Below are 15,773 nucleotides of genomic sequence, written 5' to 3' on the forward strand. Positions count from 1 at the left end.
GCTAAAAACCATGTTTTTTTACAAATAAAGACAATAATAATAATAATAAAATGAAGATTTACATACTACTCAATTCCTATGTATCTAAGCTTTAATTTTTACCCACACTACCTTCTTACCTATGCATGAGAAGGTCTAATTCAGTTTTTAGAAGTTAAAATTATCATAATTTCGATTTAATATGAGTGATTTGAATGATATAAATGTAAAATGTAAAGTTTAGGTGCTAGATATGTAAATACATACAGATGGAGTGGTATGTATGTAAATGTACCAAAATAAATTTGGCCTCAAGTAGGCCCTTTTTATCAAAATGGTTTTATCTTTTTTCCTCATAGTAATGCCGTTGCAAATTCTTAAATCTTTTATCTGAAGTATTCCATAAATTATAGGTTTGTTGCGACGGATGCCAAATTTGGGTTCATGCGGAATGTGACAAAATAAGCATGAATCTTAAGGTTAGCTTGAATTCACCTTGTCAATATTAATTTATCTTTGGGATTACTATGTCCATCATACATTGTATGTGCTCGATTCTTATAATATCTTCACATTTCGAAGGATTTTGAAAACACCGACTACTATTGTCCGGAATGCAAGCCAAAATTTATTGTCCAATCAACAAATGCAAAGAAGTCCTCTCGTGTCAGGTAATTATCCAGTCTTTGCCTTTTTTCGATATTATAATTGTAGGTTGATTTTTGTACCAATTCATTATAGTATTAGACTAATGTTTCCTCTCTTTGTAACAGTGATAGAGACAATTTGCAAGAGACAAAACCCGGCGAGATAGATGTAGTTTGCTGCGGTGTGAATGGAACATACTTCATTGAGCAGCACATGTGAGCTTCAACTCATCATGAAACTAATCTTAAACATCAGGGAAATTTACTCCCAATTCTTATGCCTTTACATATCTCACACCTAAACTTTTATATTTACATACATAATACTTTGATGTTTTAAACCTATGCATGAAAAAGCTGTATTTCACTTTTAAAAGGTGGTATTAGTGCTATTTTAGATGCGATATTAAAAATTTGAGTGCTATGTGTAAATATGAAAGTTTAGGTACATTAGAATTGTGTACTATGTATGTAAATGCTCCTAAAATTTATTATTATTCATCTTTGATTTCATCACATTTGCTAAAATTTCTTCTGGATGTATTCCTTTTAATAGTAGCCATAATCCTACTTGCATATGGCATGTAGTGTTGAATATCAAAAGGCCTTCTTTATTCTTGCACAATTTCATTGTCTTGTTTCTAAAAATTGGATTTTTATCTTTCTAATGGGTTGGTTTTTTATCTTGTTTCTAAAAATTGGATTTTTACCTTTCAACATAGCGAGAAAGTTTTTTGCTGAGAAAAGTGCTAAAATGATCCCCTTGACTCTTTGTAGGGGGGTCATTTTAGTCCCAAACTCTATAAGAGTGTCAATCTAGTCCCCAAATTTCTTTAATAGGCATTGAAATAATTTTCTGTGGGAACTAATTTGACACTTTTATAGATTATGGGACTAAAATAGCCCTCATGTAAATAGTCAGGGGACTATTTTGATACTTTACTAGTTGTTTATGTGTTTTGATTGTAAGTTTGTTTGGCTTAGAAATCAGCTTGCTAAATTGATAAATTTTTAGTTCTTCCATCATAATTACATGCAAATTCAGTTTTAAAAATACATTCAGAAAAGTAAAAGAAACGCACTTATACTGGCATTGAATGTACAAAACCTTGCGCTGGCATTGAAAAAAAAAAAAACTAATTATCACATGTTACGTAGCAATTACAGCTTTGATTAAGAAGGTTTGGATCTAGATTTTAACTAAAATTTTGATTTAGTTGGGCTAATCTTTGAACCTAGAATATAACTTAATAAATCAGTTGACACCTGAATATGACCTTCCAAACTACTTATGACATGGCAATTGCAATTACAATCCAATCATAATGTGCCAACATTATCTGCCAATAAATAAAAATGATCTGACTAGGCTTTTTTATAAGCATTTTGGGTCATGATTGCTTGCCCTTTGTTTTTCAGATCACATTTGGTCAGTTTCATGACTGATTCATGAAATTTTTTTGACTTAGTTGGATAATAATTGGATTGGATGGTAAAAACGTGGAATTACACACTCCTTTTGAATCTGAATTTTCCCTTTTTTTTTGAACCATTTACTCGCATCCATGTAACAAATTGCAAACTTTTTAATTCTTGAATTTTAATCCAGTAGTTTTGTTTAATGTTCATGACAAATTGAATTATTGTCACAAGGTGTCTTGTAGCTCCTCTATCATTGGTTTCTTGCAAATTAAAAAATTGATGTTGAGTTATTATGTGATCAGTCAAAGTTAGAGATTTCAAATTAAGAAATTGAAAGTGACCTTTATAGCTGTGTTTACGTATGTTTTAAGGGTTCATTTGGTTGTCTGCATTACAAGTGTAATGTAACCAGATGTAAAGAGTTTTGAAATGTGTGTTTGGTTGGATGCAAATGAAATAATATAAAATTTTAGTGAATTTTAAACTGGCAATTTAGTCTATACTTGGTTTAATTAGAAATTGGTCGATTTCCAAATTCAACCCCCACTTTTTCACCATCACCATTGGATTTTACATTGGTTGCATTTTATGTCATTCCAAACACTAAAATAGTAATATCCACGTTTGTTTTACAGTTAATCAAACTTCAAAACATTTCAAATATAATACATTTTAATTTCATTGTTTTTAATTACACAGTATTCCTTTTTTAGCAAACCAAACAACCTCTAAATTAAAAGGGAAATTTACATACCTAGCACATAATTTTTATGTATTTACATATCTCACAGCGTCACTTTGGTACTTTAAACCTATGAGTGAAAAGGTGTGCTTCACTTTTAAAAAGTGTTAATAGTATTATTTTTTATTTGATATTAAAGATCTGAGTGCTATGTGAAATATGAATTCTGCGGGAGATATGTAAATACATTGCTCCACATTAAAACCTCTTATGGACAAGAATCCTTGTAACCAATTCATGTTTCACTTTTCAGATGTTGATTAATGTTTGAATGCCCTGTAATCATATAAATGGCATTTCCTTTTCGTAGGGTATTATGCCATTGTCGTTCTTGCAAGCTTCAGAAGCTAACACCGAGTGAATGGGAGCGGCATATTGGCTGCAGAAGCAAGAAGTGGAAGAGTAGCGTCAAAGTTAAAAGCACAATGCTGGCACTCGGAAAATGGGTACGTACTCGAAGAGCAACACATTATTTTGTTTGCATTCTCTAGACATTATTGTCTTTTTCCATATCCGAGAATTCCTCGTGTTTAGCTGTTTTTATGAATATTGCAATAGCTCTTTAATGGTTGAACCTCCAGATTTGTTGCTCATCCTTATGTTGCTCTACAGTTGGAGCAGTATGCGTCGCAATTCCCAAATCATGCCAATTACATGTCTTCAAAGCCGAGAAAAGAGAAATTGCTTGCTTGTTTGCAAGGTAAAAAGCTTATATTGATAGTATCAACAATATTTCTCCACTTCTATTATGGATATTGACACATCATGAGATCATATGGTTTTGATTTCGATTCATCAGAAGAATATGAGCCAGTGTGTGCTAAATGGACGACAGAGCGATGCGCAATATGTAGATGGGTTGAGGATTGGGATTACAATAAGATTATTATCTGTAATAGGTAATTTTGCAGTTTTCTGTTCGCATCTAAGATATTCAGTAGCATTTGATCTTTTTTTATTGGTATAATTCCCAGATGTCAAGTAGCTGTTCACCAAGAATGCTATGGAGCAAAGAGCATTCGAGATTTCACATCTTGGGTGTGCAGAGCATGCGAAAAACCACAATTTAAACGAGAGTGTTGCCTTTGCCCGGTGAAAGGTACTTAGATGGCTCTTGATTATTGTTGACCGGAAAGAGGTTTTTTTTTTAATCTTATTAAATATAGAACCCCTTTATTTATTATATTAGAAATCAGGACAATGTGTCAATGTACAAAGGCATGAAAATACTTTACTAACTATATATATAGTAGTTTCCTAAAATGATATTTTCTATTTTAACATTTTCCCGCAAGCTCGGGTGTATTTCAATTTTAAGGGCTCGTTTGACCTTGCGGTAATCCTTTGTTCCGGTTGAGAGAACGCCGACAAAACGCTCGACCGCTGTTTGGTAGAACGATGTCGCCGAACGTCCATTGAATGAAACACCATTTTTTCCTTGTTTCAGATCGTGGCTTTGGCCCTCTGTTCCACTGGATTCCGCTGTTTCGTGAGTTAAAATGTCCAAAATGGCTTTGAGGATCTCCCCTATCGAACGCTCTTCAGACGAAATGGAGAGAGTGGCGAAGGCGGTAAAATTCCACAAAAGCAGGCTGCAAAGAGGGCGGGAGAGGGAATAGAGAGGTCGGCGATGGCGGCGGTGGCAGCGACAGCTGCAGGGATGGCGGCGACAGTAGAAAGTTTTCAAGGGGCCGGCGAGGAGTCTGATGGACTAGTGGAAGGAGAATGTCATATTTTTTATTTTTTTTACATCTGTTTAACAGGGATATTTCATATTTAATATTCTAAACGCTGCATCTACGAATATAAAAAAAATAATTCAAATAGATTCTTAGTTTGAATGATTGAAACTTTATAATGCCTTTTATGTTAAAGCTCCTTTCAAAAGGACTTTTATGAAAGACGGAGCTCTCTAAAACGGGGCCCAAGTCAAAATAGTTTTATTTTTGATGTGATATGAAAATTTTGGGTGGGATAAATGAAAAAAAATAAAGTTTAGGTTTTAGATATGTAAATACATAGGAATTAGGTGGTGTGAATGTAAATGACCCTTATTATTTCTTATTGACCTAAGTATATTGTCCTATATTAGTTGACGTTATCAGAAGCTAAGCCTCTCTAAATCATATTGTTTGACGGAATTTGGGGTTCTAATTTTTTTAACACATGCATTTCACTTTCAAGCTAAAATTTTTATAAATTCATGATTTTCTTTTTTGTAATATGTTTTGCTAGGTGGTGCTTTGAAGCCGACTGATATCGAGGAACTTTGGGTTCATGTTACGTGTGCATGGTTTCAACCCGAAGTCTCTTTCTTGAGCGACGAAAAGATGGAGCCTGCAGTCGGTATATTGAATGTCCCATTGCAGTCCTTGTCGAAGGTCAACTCTCAAAACAGCACCAAAAACTCAGATTAGATGGTTTATACATATTGATTTTTAAAATCAACTAAGTTACTGGTCAATGTTTTCATGTTTTCGTGCTGTTTCAGACGTGTTCAATATGTAAGCAGATGCACGGTTCGTGCACACAATGCTACCGATGTTCCACTCACTATCATGCAATGTGTGCGTCGAGAGCAGGATATCGCATGGAGGTATGACAACAAACATGTAATATATTACCCAATTCTTATAAATTTATATTTCTAAAGCCAAATATTTAGTTTTTACATTTATTGCACTCCATTTTCATATTACATCAAAATTACCACTATTTTAACTTTTCAAAAGTGATATACACCTTTGCTTGCATGGGTAAGGTGGCATGTATGAAAAAAATTGAAGTTTAAAAGTGATATACACCTTTTCTTGCTTGGGTAAGGTGGCATGTATGAAAAAAATTGAAGTTTAGATGTTAGATATGTAAATACATAAGAATTGAGTGTTATGTATGTAAATCTTCCTAATTATTTTATTCTATTATATTATATGCTATTAGAATGCTTTTATTATACTTATTGTGGAGCTTATATGTCTCTTGGATTATTCAGACAGGTAATTAGTTACTTAATAATTATAGGATGTCAGTTCATCTTTAGTTCCCATATTTAGTTTACTACCATATAATGATCATTAAAGTTTGCATGAATGTAATCTAGAATTTTATATCTATATACTGTATTTTGAGCCATAATTAGAGAGAATAATGCTGTTATTAAACCTCTAAATAAGGAGAGAGCTTCTTTTCATAATGTGGCTTTTTCAAGAGACATATAAAGCCATGTAAAAAGGGACAATTCACATTTATTTCATTGGATAATTACATACAAACCACCTGAAACATTGATATTTACAAATTAACCATCCAGGCGATTTTTTTTTTTTAATTACCGAACTGACGTATTTATGCTTACCGCGATCAAACTATTGAGAATTTGATAAAAATGAAAAATATGGGTTGGGGTTTTATTATGACTTCTGATATTTGAGTGAGAATTTGAAAAATGGATGAAAGTAGGTGTTTGATTTGTAAATAGCAAGTTTTAGGTGATCTGTATGTAATCGCCCAACATGCATGCTATGAGGTATGCCATAACTGATTTGACATTAATATAAGGCATTAAAAGTTTAATTCGGCGTTGATATTTAGAAAATAGAGAAAGGCCCAAAAAAATAGAACCTTTTATACAAAATCTGTGTTTACTTGTATCTATGTAATCTGAATTTGCACATATCAAATCTTAAATCTAACTTTAATATTGTAATTTTAAATTGATTTCAAAATATTCAACTATATATTTAATAACAGTTATAAAAAATTTTTGGTTAAATTTGACTTTGATTATATATTTCTTAAATTCTATTTAATTGCAACAACTTTGAGGAAAGAATCTTTCAACGACTTTGATTCATAATTCGTGAATTTACTTATAAACCATGAAACTCTTATTAATATGAATAAAGTTTTATGATTGAATTGATATCTAATCTAAATCTATAGTACTCATCTTAATTCTATTACCTAATTTTAAATAAACGCAATTTTAACACTTATATAAATTGAAATTAAATGATTTTAATAGTTCAAAATTTATAATATTTTGGAGGTATTCTTCTTGTGTTATACTAAGTCTTTTGGGATCAATAATGTCATATTTTATACTTTAACATTAAAAGATCCAAAATTAGCTACTAATTTATATAATTTAAACTAATTTGCACAAATATCTAAGGTCGACGAGTCTAACTTTAACCATATTTATAGAACTCAAGTAATGAATGCATGTATAATCTGATAAGCAGTTTATAATCTAGTATGATTACAATAGTCAACAAATTGCTGGTTAGTAGAGATCCCATGGGTTAAGGAGATGCACCTGAAAGAGGAAGTGAAGAGGGCGGATGTAATAATTGTAATAACAACAAGCCTTTGTCCCACTAAGTGGGGCCTACAATATGAATCTTTTTTCTCCATTGTGTCCTATTTATTGTCATCTTTTCATTTAATTCTAATAAATTAAGATCTTTTTTTTATAGAATATGCCCAAGTCTTTTTAGGTCTACCTCTGCCTTTCTTAACATAAGTCGAATCTAAAACATCTACTCTTTTAATCGGATCATCAGATGATCGACGTTTAATGTGACCAAACCGCCTAAGACGATTCTCTATAATCTTGTTTGCCATTGGAGCTACACCTACCCTTTCACGTATAAATTCATTTCGCATCTTGTCTCTTGAGTGTCAAGCCACTCATCCACCTAAGCATTTTCATTTCAGCTACACTTAACTTAGTTTTATGCTTCTTTTTTGAAGGCCAAAATTCTTCGCCATTAAGCATTGCAGGTCTTACCACCATCTTATGTAATTTTCCTTTAATTTTAAACGATATTTTTCTATCACATGCATTCCTCTACTTCAACTAGCCAACTTGAATTCTACTAATAACTTCCACATCTATCACCATCAATCACCATCACTTTGAACACATCACTTTGAACAATAGACTGAAATATCTTTACGGTCACATCTTTTAATGATTTAATCATCCATTGTCACCTCGTCCACTAGATATACTACTACTAAAATTATATTTCATGTATTCAATTTTAAATCTACTCAAACGAAGACCTTTAGGCTTTAATGTTGACCTCCATAATTCAAGTTTTTCCTAAATTCTTTCTCTAGTCTTATCCACAAGAAGGATATCATCAACGAAAAAGTAATTAATATGTCAGTTTGAAATAACTGTTGAGACGGGTCCGCTATTAGGAGATGAAGGGGGACAAATTGAATTCATTCATTCATATTTGAAATAGAGAGTGCGAGAGTGGGAGAGGATGAGGAGGAAGAAGAAGAAGAAGAAGAAGAAAAAGTTACTCTGTGAAGAAGGGGTTGCCTGCTTCTCTTACTAGAGATTCAACGCCATTGACAAAAGTTGACGACGAGGGCTTTGTGTGTGAATAAGAAGATGAGTGTCATTCGTGGGAGTCGAGCGACGACACGTGTAGGAGGTGAAATGGATGTCATTGTTGTAGCCATAGGGTTTTAACTGTCGGTGAAGCGAAGCTGGGTGTAGCTCCTATTCGAAGGAGAAGAGGGAGAGCAGTGCTTTTGTGTGCGTGGGAGGAAGGCGGAAGGAGCCTCGTTTGCGGGATGCTGGGATCAAAACGAATTGAGGATCTTGTGCAGGTTCAAACAGCGGGAGGAGCTTTTGTGTGCAACTTATGCAAGAGACAATGAATTGAGCTTTAAGAAAGAAGGCAAATTCATGTAGGAGGAGGTGAAACCGAGCATATAAGGGAAAGGGTTTATATTTTGTTGTATAAGTTATTTTGTTTGATTAAATAAATGTTATTCACTTATACTAAATTTTATAAATTAATATTAGTGAATATGAGCTAATAGTTAGTTGAATTAAAGGACAAGGGAAATCGAGGTTTGTGCATTAATGAGGCGATGTTGCACTAAATATCAGTTTTTATTTGAGATAATCAATTAATTGAAAATTTTGTTAATAAGGTTGTGTTTTGAACCAGACCGCTTTGTGTGTGAGTTCGAGCAAGATAGAGGTGAACGATTCCATTGAATGAAAGAAAAGGTATGATGCGGGTTTTATTAATTTTTCTAAATAATTACTAAGTTATGTTAAATGTTAATTGTAGGTTTTATTAAATCAAGGCAAGAAGTTTTGAAAGAAAAGGTATGATGCGGATTTGTGAATTTGGATTTGGAATTTTGCAAGAGATTCTAAGGATTTGTGAATTTGGATTTGGAATTTTGCAAGAGAAGATGAAAAACAATGAAGGTTAGAATTTTCATAATTAAGTTAAGGTAATGTTTAAATTAAATTGAAGTTATAATTAAGTATTAAATATTACTTTATAAATCAATTTCAAGAATTAAATTTAAGAAACATAAGTTAAAGAATTTGATAGGATCATGTCATAAAGAGAAATCAATGCGAGTAATTAGTATTTTTTGTGTTAAATTAATTTCTTTTATGCTTTAAAATTTTTTCATTTGTTACACATTAACAACACTCTCATAACCGAATGAAAATAAGTGAAAAATATCTGCACGTTTATGGTTTTCATTTTTTAATTTGTGCTGTATTAAATAAAGATTTAAATGAATTTAATTATGAGAATAAATGAAATATAAGTTAAATAAAAGATAAACAATTAAGTTTATAACACGTCACCTCTTATGGTACTTAGAATAGATACTATTGTACTCATGTATATTAAAAAAAAAATGAAATGAAAATGGTTGTCTGTATGGTACAAAATGGAAAAGGAAATAAAAATGATCGTGCCTTTATGTTATAAATTGTGAAAGGTTTTGATGATGCTCCTGAGATGACTTCTGAAAGTTAAAAAAATAATTAAAAAAAAGAAAATTATTAAAAGAAATTGAAAACACAATTGATAGGATATTTAAATTCAATTTTATAAAAAAAATGAAAAAGACAGGTTATTTTATGATTAACATATTTCCTTGAACATTCATGTTAGACATTTACATAAAAATTTAATGCACGGTAAAATACTAATTATTCTTCATGTTTCTTAATACATAATAGCATGTTTAACTATCTTTTTTAAGAAAATCTTTTTTAAATTGATATGATTGATAGAAGATAATTTGTTTGTATGGAGAGAAACTTTGTTGGTGATAGGTAGCAGTTTGTATTTTTTTTTTTGTCATTTTTATTGTACAATTTGTGTTATTGCATCACTAGATGATTATATATATATGTTAGAGGATTACCTATATATGTATTGTAGACTTAGTGAATTTCTTGTTTGTTGATGTTATTGTGGACTAATGTTAATATTTAGAAATGTTTTTCATCATCCGACTATCCGTATCCGTCTTGGTTAATTTTAAGTTCTAGAGCTTGGTTATGACGATAGAAGCTAACTTGTTTGGGTTTTAACTGCCAGACATTATGATCCATATAAAAAAAAAACATTAAACTTATAATGATCCAATCACAAAACTAGGATTAATTCATCAAAATTATTGGAATTATTAGGTTAATTATTAACGCAGTTATTATTTGCTTTTATTTGATTCCTTTATTTCCGTTTCCATATCAATGTCTATTTCCGAATTGTGCTTCCTTTATTTTGATATTGTAATATGTATTTATACCTCTCTTTCTATCAATAAAGATATGTAACCCTATGTCGGCAGTTAAAAGGGGGAAAGTTAAAAATTAGTGGGTGATTTGTTCAAAGCTGTCCGTAAAAAGTTGTCGGTCGCTGGGAGTGAAGTCCCGTCGCCTGCTTCGGAAGGACGTTTTAATTTACATATAATTTTAGAAAAATATGAAATTAAATTGACCTCATATTTTTCACAGTTTAAATGAATGAGCTACCTCAAATTTTGTATCTTTCCCGAGGGATAAACACAAGACTTGAGGATGAGGCTCAATCAAATAAACTAGGAAAACATATGACGTCCGTTTGGGTCTGCGAAACCGTTTTATTTGCCGACAAGTTCCCCTATTTAATACGAATGATTAAATAGGGTTTATTTTAAGCTGGGTTCGGAAAAGCTTCCTATAAGGGCAAGCCCCTATAGTTAATTAAATGACTGAAATCACCTAATAAAACTCTCGATAAAAAGCAGGGGATATCATCTTCAAAGAAGTTAAAAGGATAAGACTTTTCAACGAAATCGGACGAAAATGTGTGAAAAGGAAAATGCTCGAACCTGGAACAATATTGAGAAATCCAAATGAAGAGAAACTATGGGAGGTCACAGATCTTGAGGAGAACCTCAGTGACTTGCCAGTCTATCCTATGATTTGGTTTTAGTTTTGATAAGAAATTATTAAAGTGTTTCATCCTGCCAATTTTGTTTAATTAGGGCTTATGTTTGCGTGGCATGGTCACACAAATCGCCTGGAAGATATGAGGGTTTACGTCGTATCGGACAACAACCTCGGAACCTAAAACGAGTTAGGGCTTAAATCGTACAGTAGAGCTATACGAATGCCTAAAGAAAAGGTGGAGGATTTATGCTAGACAAACAACCTCGAAATCCTATGGATTGTTGTTTAATTTTTAGGAAAATGAATGATTTTGCTGGGGAAGACATGTTCTGCTGTTGAAGATGGTCGTGCTGCCCACCGCGCTAGCTCCAAGCTCCTCGACGTGACGAGTTTAAGTTTTCTAGGGTGTCCAGTTACGATGTTAAATCAAACGACCCTATGGTTGTAGTCTTCTAAATATCCTATATAAAAAAGGGAGGCATGCTTAAAGCTATATAATATGAAATGTGCAATACAGGAACAAACAGTAGAATGCATGTGGAACAGTAACAGATAGAAACATGAACAGTATAACATGCTATACAGGAAGGACAGTAGCAAGTAGAAACATGAATAATATAACATGATGTACGGTACGGTAGCAGGTATGAACAAAAATGATATAAAATGCTGTACAGGAAGAGCAGTAGTAGGTAGAAAACATGAATAATATGACATGCTATACAGTACAATAGCAGGTAGGAACATGAAAATAATGTACTGAAAAATGTAAAGCAAACCTGTACGCCCGTGAGATCCGATGTTCTTTAAGTATAGCAAGCCTAAATGCATCTCAAAAGCAAAGTCCGGAAAATAACGTCATCCAATAAATCCGAAGAAGAGTGTAACAACGACTCATGATAGAAAACTCGAGAGAGTCAACGAAAAAAACTCAAGTAAAAGAATCCTTAAAAATCCTGGAGAAATCCCGAAAGAAAGGAAAAGTAACACGAGCGCCCTGTCCCAAAGCTTCAATAATAAAAAAAAAAAATCGGATGAGGGGGACCGCAAGCACTCGTATGGGACTAGGCACAGTTGTATATTTATTCTCGAGGGTCCACGAAGGCTACTCGGACACCCGAATGTATAGAACCCGCCCCTCAACTAGAAGTGGGTCTTGAACCTCCCTAAGGCTATTTTCCAGCCTAAACAGATATTCGTCGGGTGGACAACCAGCTTTAAAGTACGTTTTATGTTTTTAACATGTATACAAATTTAAACATGCAAAGAAGAGTTATCAATTTTTGTTTCGTAGAAAAGTATGTTTTTTTTTTGCTTGAAAAGGGTTCGTCAAAACTTATATTTTTCTTTTTTTATAGAAATTATCGTCGTCCACGAGTCGATTACACTGTCGGGCGTGAGACTGCCAATCATCTGAGGAGGTTCGAGCCAACTCCTGCTAGACTTATGTCGGTGAAGGATACCATACCATATTATTCATCAAATGCCTGGATCTTGATGTTATAGGATAGGGCATCTTTCTGCTCTATTTTCAGTGTGATTTTATCATCAACACCGTACGTCTCAAAACGACTACTTGCGATCTTGCTTAATGGTTTCACGTATAGCAAAAGGCTATACGTAGACACTTATGCATTGGACATAAACATCGAAAACCGAACTAAGAAGCAAGAAAAGAAAAGAACAAAAATGGGATGAGAGAGAGGAGAGACTGATTCACCTAAAACATCGAAAAGAACGAAGGATGAATCAGCCCTCAAAGTTTGTGACAAAAAGATTCGAAAAGGAAGGCCCGAAAATCCTTGAATCAATCCGAAATGGATATCACTTTCTCACTTTTTTTTTTTAAATTGGACCAACCCGAGTCAAAATGACCTCCTAACGCCAGTATCCAAACCCCAATGACATCTTTAATGAAATTAATTTGTCTCAACCAAATACTTTTCCAAAATAAGATTTAAAATCTCCCAAACTTCAAAAAGAAAATGATCTCGGGAAAACCACCACTAATATTTTCAAACTCATGCCGAAATCAAAATTCTCCAACTTTCGAATTAATAGATCGCCTCATACATCAAATAAACATGAAATCTTTCCACAGAACCAAATAAATGCTCACGACCGGGGTCAATAGAGAAGAGGAAGCAACAACTAAGGCAACCCAAGGCTAAAAGAGGCTCACGGCTAAGGCAATAAAAGGGCCCAGAAAAGAACTGTGAAGGCTCGCGGTTGAGGGCAGCTCAAATCAATTCCCTAAAAGTTTTGATGTGCATAAGAGGCGGCTACAGCAATCGAGGGCACAAAGGGGCTCATGGCTAAGGCAACCAAAAGAACCACCAATGGCTACAATGCCTCCCTGACAAACCTAAGGGGATAACTAAAGTAATTATAATTTTTGGGATGACAAACTTGATCCACCAATAAAATTCAAGCCAATCAAGCTTAGCAAGAAGGACCAAATCACACCCAACAACCTACAATAGGCCTCACGGGTAGGAATAGGAACCAGAGCCAGCAAGACCACCTCCAAACAACTTCTCGGGCAAGGGCTGAACAAAGCAAACACAGCCCCCCAACTAGAGCCAAACCGAGTCCCGTAGAGGCCAAACACGAGAGCTCTTAAAGCTAGGAAAAGAGCTTTAACACCTTAATAAAAGTCAAGCCTCAAGTCTCCACAAAAATCAACATCCCATACTCCTGAAATGAAAACCGAGCACCAACAAAAGCCCAAAGCCGAGCCATTCAAGGCCCTAACTGAGGCAAACCCAAGAAACAACAAGTGAGACTCACGACTAAGGCAAACCCGAGGCACAGGAGCAGAGGAGGCTCACGACTGAGGCAAACCCAAGGAACAACAAGTGGCAAAACCACCTCCAAGCCCTCTCTCGGGTAAGGGCCAAACAAAGCAAACCAAGCCCCCAACTAGTGCCAAACCGAGCCCAGCAAGGCTAAAACAAGACCCAAGCATTGATACAAATCCAGATTTTAATAGAAATTAAAACCCCAACCACTTTTAAACAAATCGAAAGTTAGTAAGAGCTCAAAGTGAGCTTCTTAAAGCTAGCAAAGAGAACTTCAACACCTCAACAAAAGGTCAACGTCTCATGCTCCTGTAATGAAAGCCGAATGCCCACACAACTCCAAAGCCGAGCCATTACAAGCCAAAATCGAATTTAAGAAGCACCAAAACCGAGCCCCATAAGGACCAAAAGCCAAAACAGAGCTGAACAAGAATGACAAAAAAAACCAAAAAAACCAAGTCCAGCAATATGAAGCTTCAGGCTTTCATAAAAATTAAAGTTCTAGCCATTTCATGTCAAAACCAAGCCTCCAAATCCAGCCAAAACCGAGCTCAACAAGAACCAAAAGCCAAAGCCAGAGCTCAACAAGATTAAAACAGACCCAAGCATTGATATAAATTCATACTTCAATAGAAATTAAAATTCAAGCCGTCTGTAGGTAAAATCGAGCCATCCAAAGTAACCTGCATGTCTAAAAATTCCAAACAACCTGCATGTCTAAATATTCCAAGCATATAATGATTTCAACAGATATTTGAACAGGGGTGATGCCTCATGAGGAGCTAAACTGAGCCCCACACATGTATAAAAAAGTAAAATGAATTCTCTAGCATTCATTTTTAAGCAAGAGCAAGTCTTAAGATGCCAAAGCCGAAACCTCCCTAGCATGCATGAAAGACCCAATAAATTCTTCAATATCTCATGCTAAACGAAAGATAAGTGAAAAGTTTTAACTATACAAATCCCAACATGCTTGCAAGAGGAGTAGAAATTATTCCAAAACCATGCTTCAATTATCCAAATTGCTGCCAACATAAATATGATAGGATAAACAAAGAACATGCCATATCTCCACCACTTTAAGCAAATATCCAAGTCTAACTCCTAAAACATGCTCACATTTCATCTTTCATATGCTTTTAGAGTGAATGCTTCGAAAGATATGAAAGTAAAGAGAACTAGCATGGTGTATCATCCAACAGAGCCAAGCTCAAAGGCTCGGCAGAGAGGATACCGAAAGGAAACAGGGTACCGAAGAAGAGGGGAGAAAAAGGGGTACCTCTTTAATACCAAAGTAAAAGCACTGCAACACAAGAATTCACCTCAAAGAAATTCTCTCACAGAAATTCCCTTTCCAATCTCCTCACAGCCAAAATTTTTTACTCTTCTCTTAGAAAACCTTTTCTCAACAACCTTAAAAAATTCAAAAGGAACTATTCTTATAGACAGAGAAGAGAGGGGAAGAGAACGAAGATCACCCCTTGAACCCACGACACTCGAATCGGGCCAAAGAAAAAAAGGACGCGCTCCCTGCTCACAGAAGGCGAAGTCACCGAAGCATCTCAGACCGAGCGGCAAGACAGTGGGGGAAGCATCGGGAAGAAGAGAGAGTCTGTCATTCAAGTGTACCAGGGAACAAGCTTCCCAGAGTCAAACTACCACGAAAAGGAAAATCACAGCTCGGGGAGACTGGCACGGCTTCGGGAAGGAGGGCTGCGGGCAGAAGGTGTCAGGCAAGAACGGATGAGAAGTCAACTTTCTCTCGCGTGGAGGAGGAAGAGCTCGCTCGGCTCGACACCGAGAAAGGGAAAGGCCAGACGCTCGAATGGGAGAAGGGAGGCAGAGCTCTTGTGCGTGAGTTTAGGGATTTGGTGCTTAAAGAGGAAAGGGGGATTTGTTTTTATATAAATTAATATATATATATATATATATATATATATTAAATTATATGCGATTTA

The 15,773-nt window shown here is 34.5% G+C and overlaps 1 protein-coding gene across 5 annotated transcripts in view; it reads left to right on the top strand.

Moving 5' to 3' along the window:
- Positions 1 to 15,773, top strand: part of LOC110022283 (histone-lysine N-methyltransferase ATX4-like) — a 30,545-nt gene that overhangs the window by 6,331 nt on the left and 8,441 nt on the right. For all 5 annotated transcript variants that reach the window (XR_002293762.1, XM_020721151.1, XM_020721150.1 and 2 more), the window contains 9 exons: positions 393 to 458; positions 562 to 650; positions 753 to 842; positions 3,101 to 3,236; positions 3,403 to 3,490; positions 3,590 to 3,689; positions 3,765 to 3,889; positions 5,026 to 5,171; positions 5,282 to 5,386. Coding sequence is in view for 4 of the 5 variants with exons in the window: in XM_020721151.1 (XP_020576810.1) it covers positions 393 to 458; positions 562 to 650; positions 753 to 842; positions 3,101 to 3,236; positions 3,403 to 3,490; positions 3,590 to 3,689; positions 3,765 to 3,889; positions 5,026 to 5,171; positions 5,282 to 5,386 (945 nt within the window). In the remaining variant the exon portion in view is untranslated. The remainder of the gene's footprint in view (positions 1 to 392; positions 459 to 561; positions 651 to 752; positions 843 to 3,100; positions 3,237 to 3,402; positions 3,491 to 3,589; positions 3,690 to 3,764; positions 3,890 to 5,025; positions 5,172 to 5,281; positions 5,387 to 15,773) is intronic.

Source organism: Phalaenopsis equestris, unplaced genomic scaffold, assembly GCF_001263595.1.
Source record: "Phalaenopsis equestris unplaced genomic scaffold, ASM126359v1 Scaffold000180, whole genome shotgun sequence".
Taxonomy (NCBI): domain Eukaryota; kingdom Viridiplantae; phylum Streptophyta; class Magnoliopsida; order Asparagales; family Orchidaceae; genus Phalaenopsis; species Phalaenopsis equestris.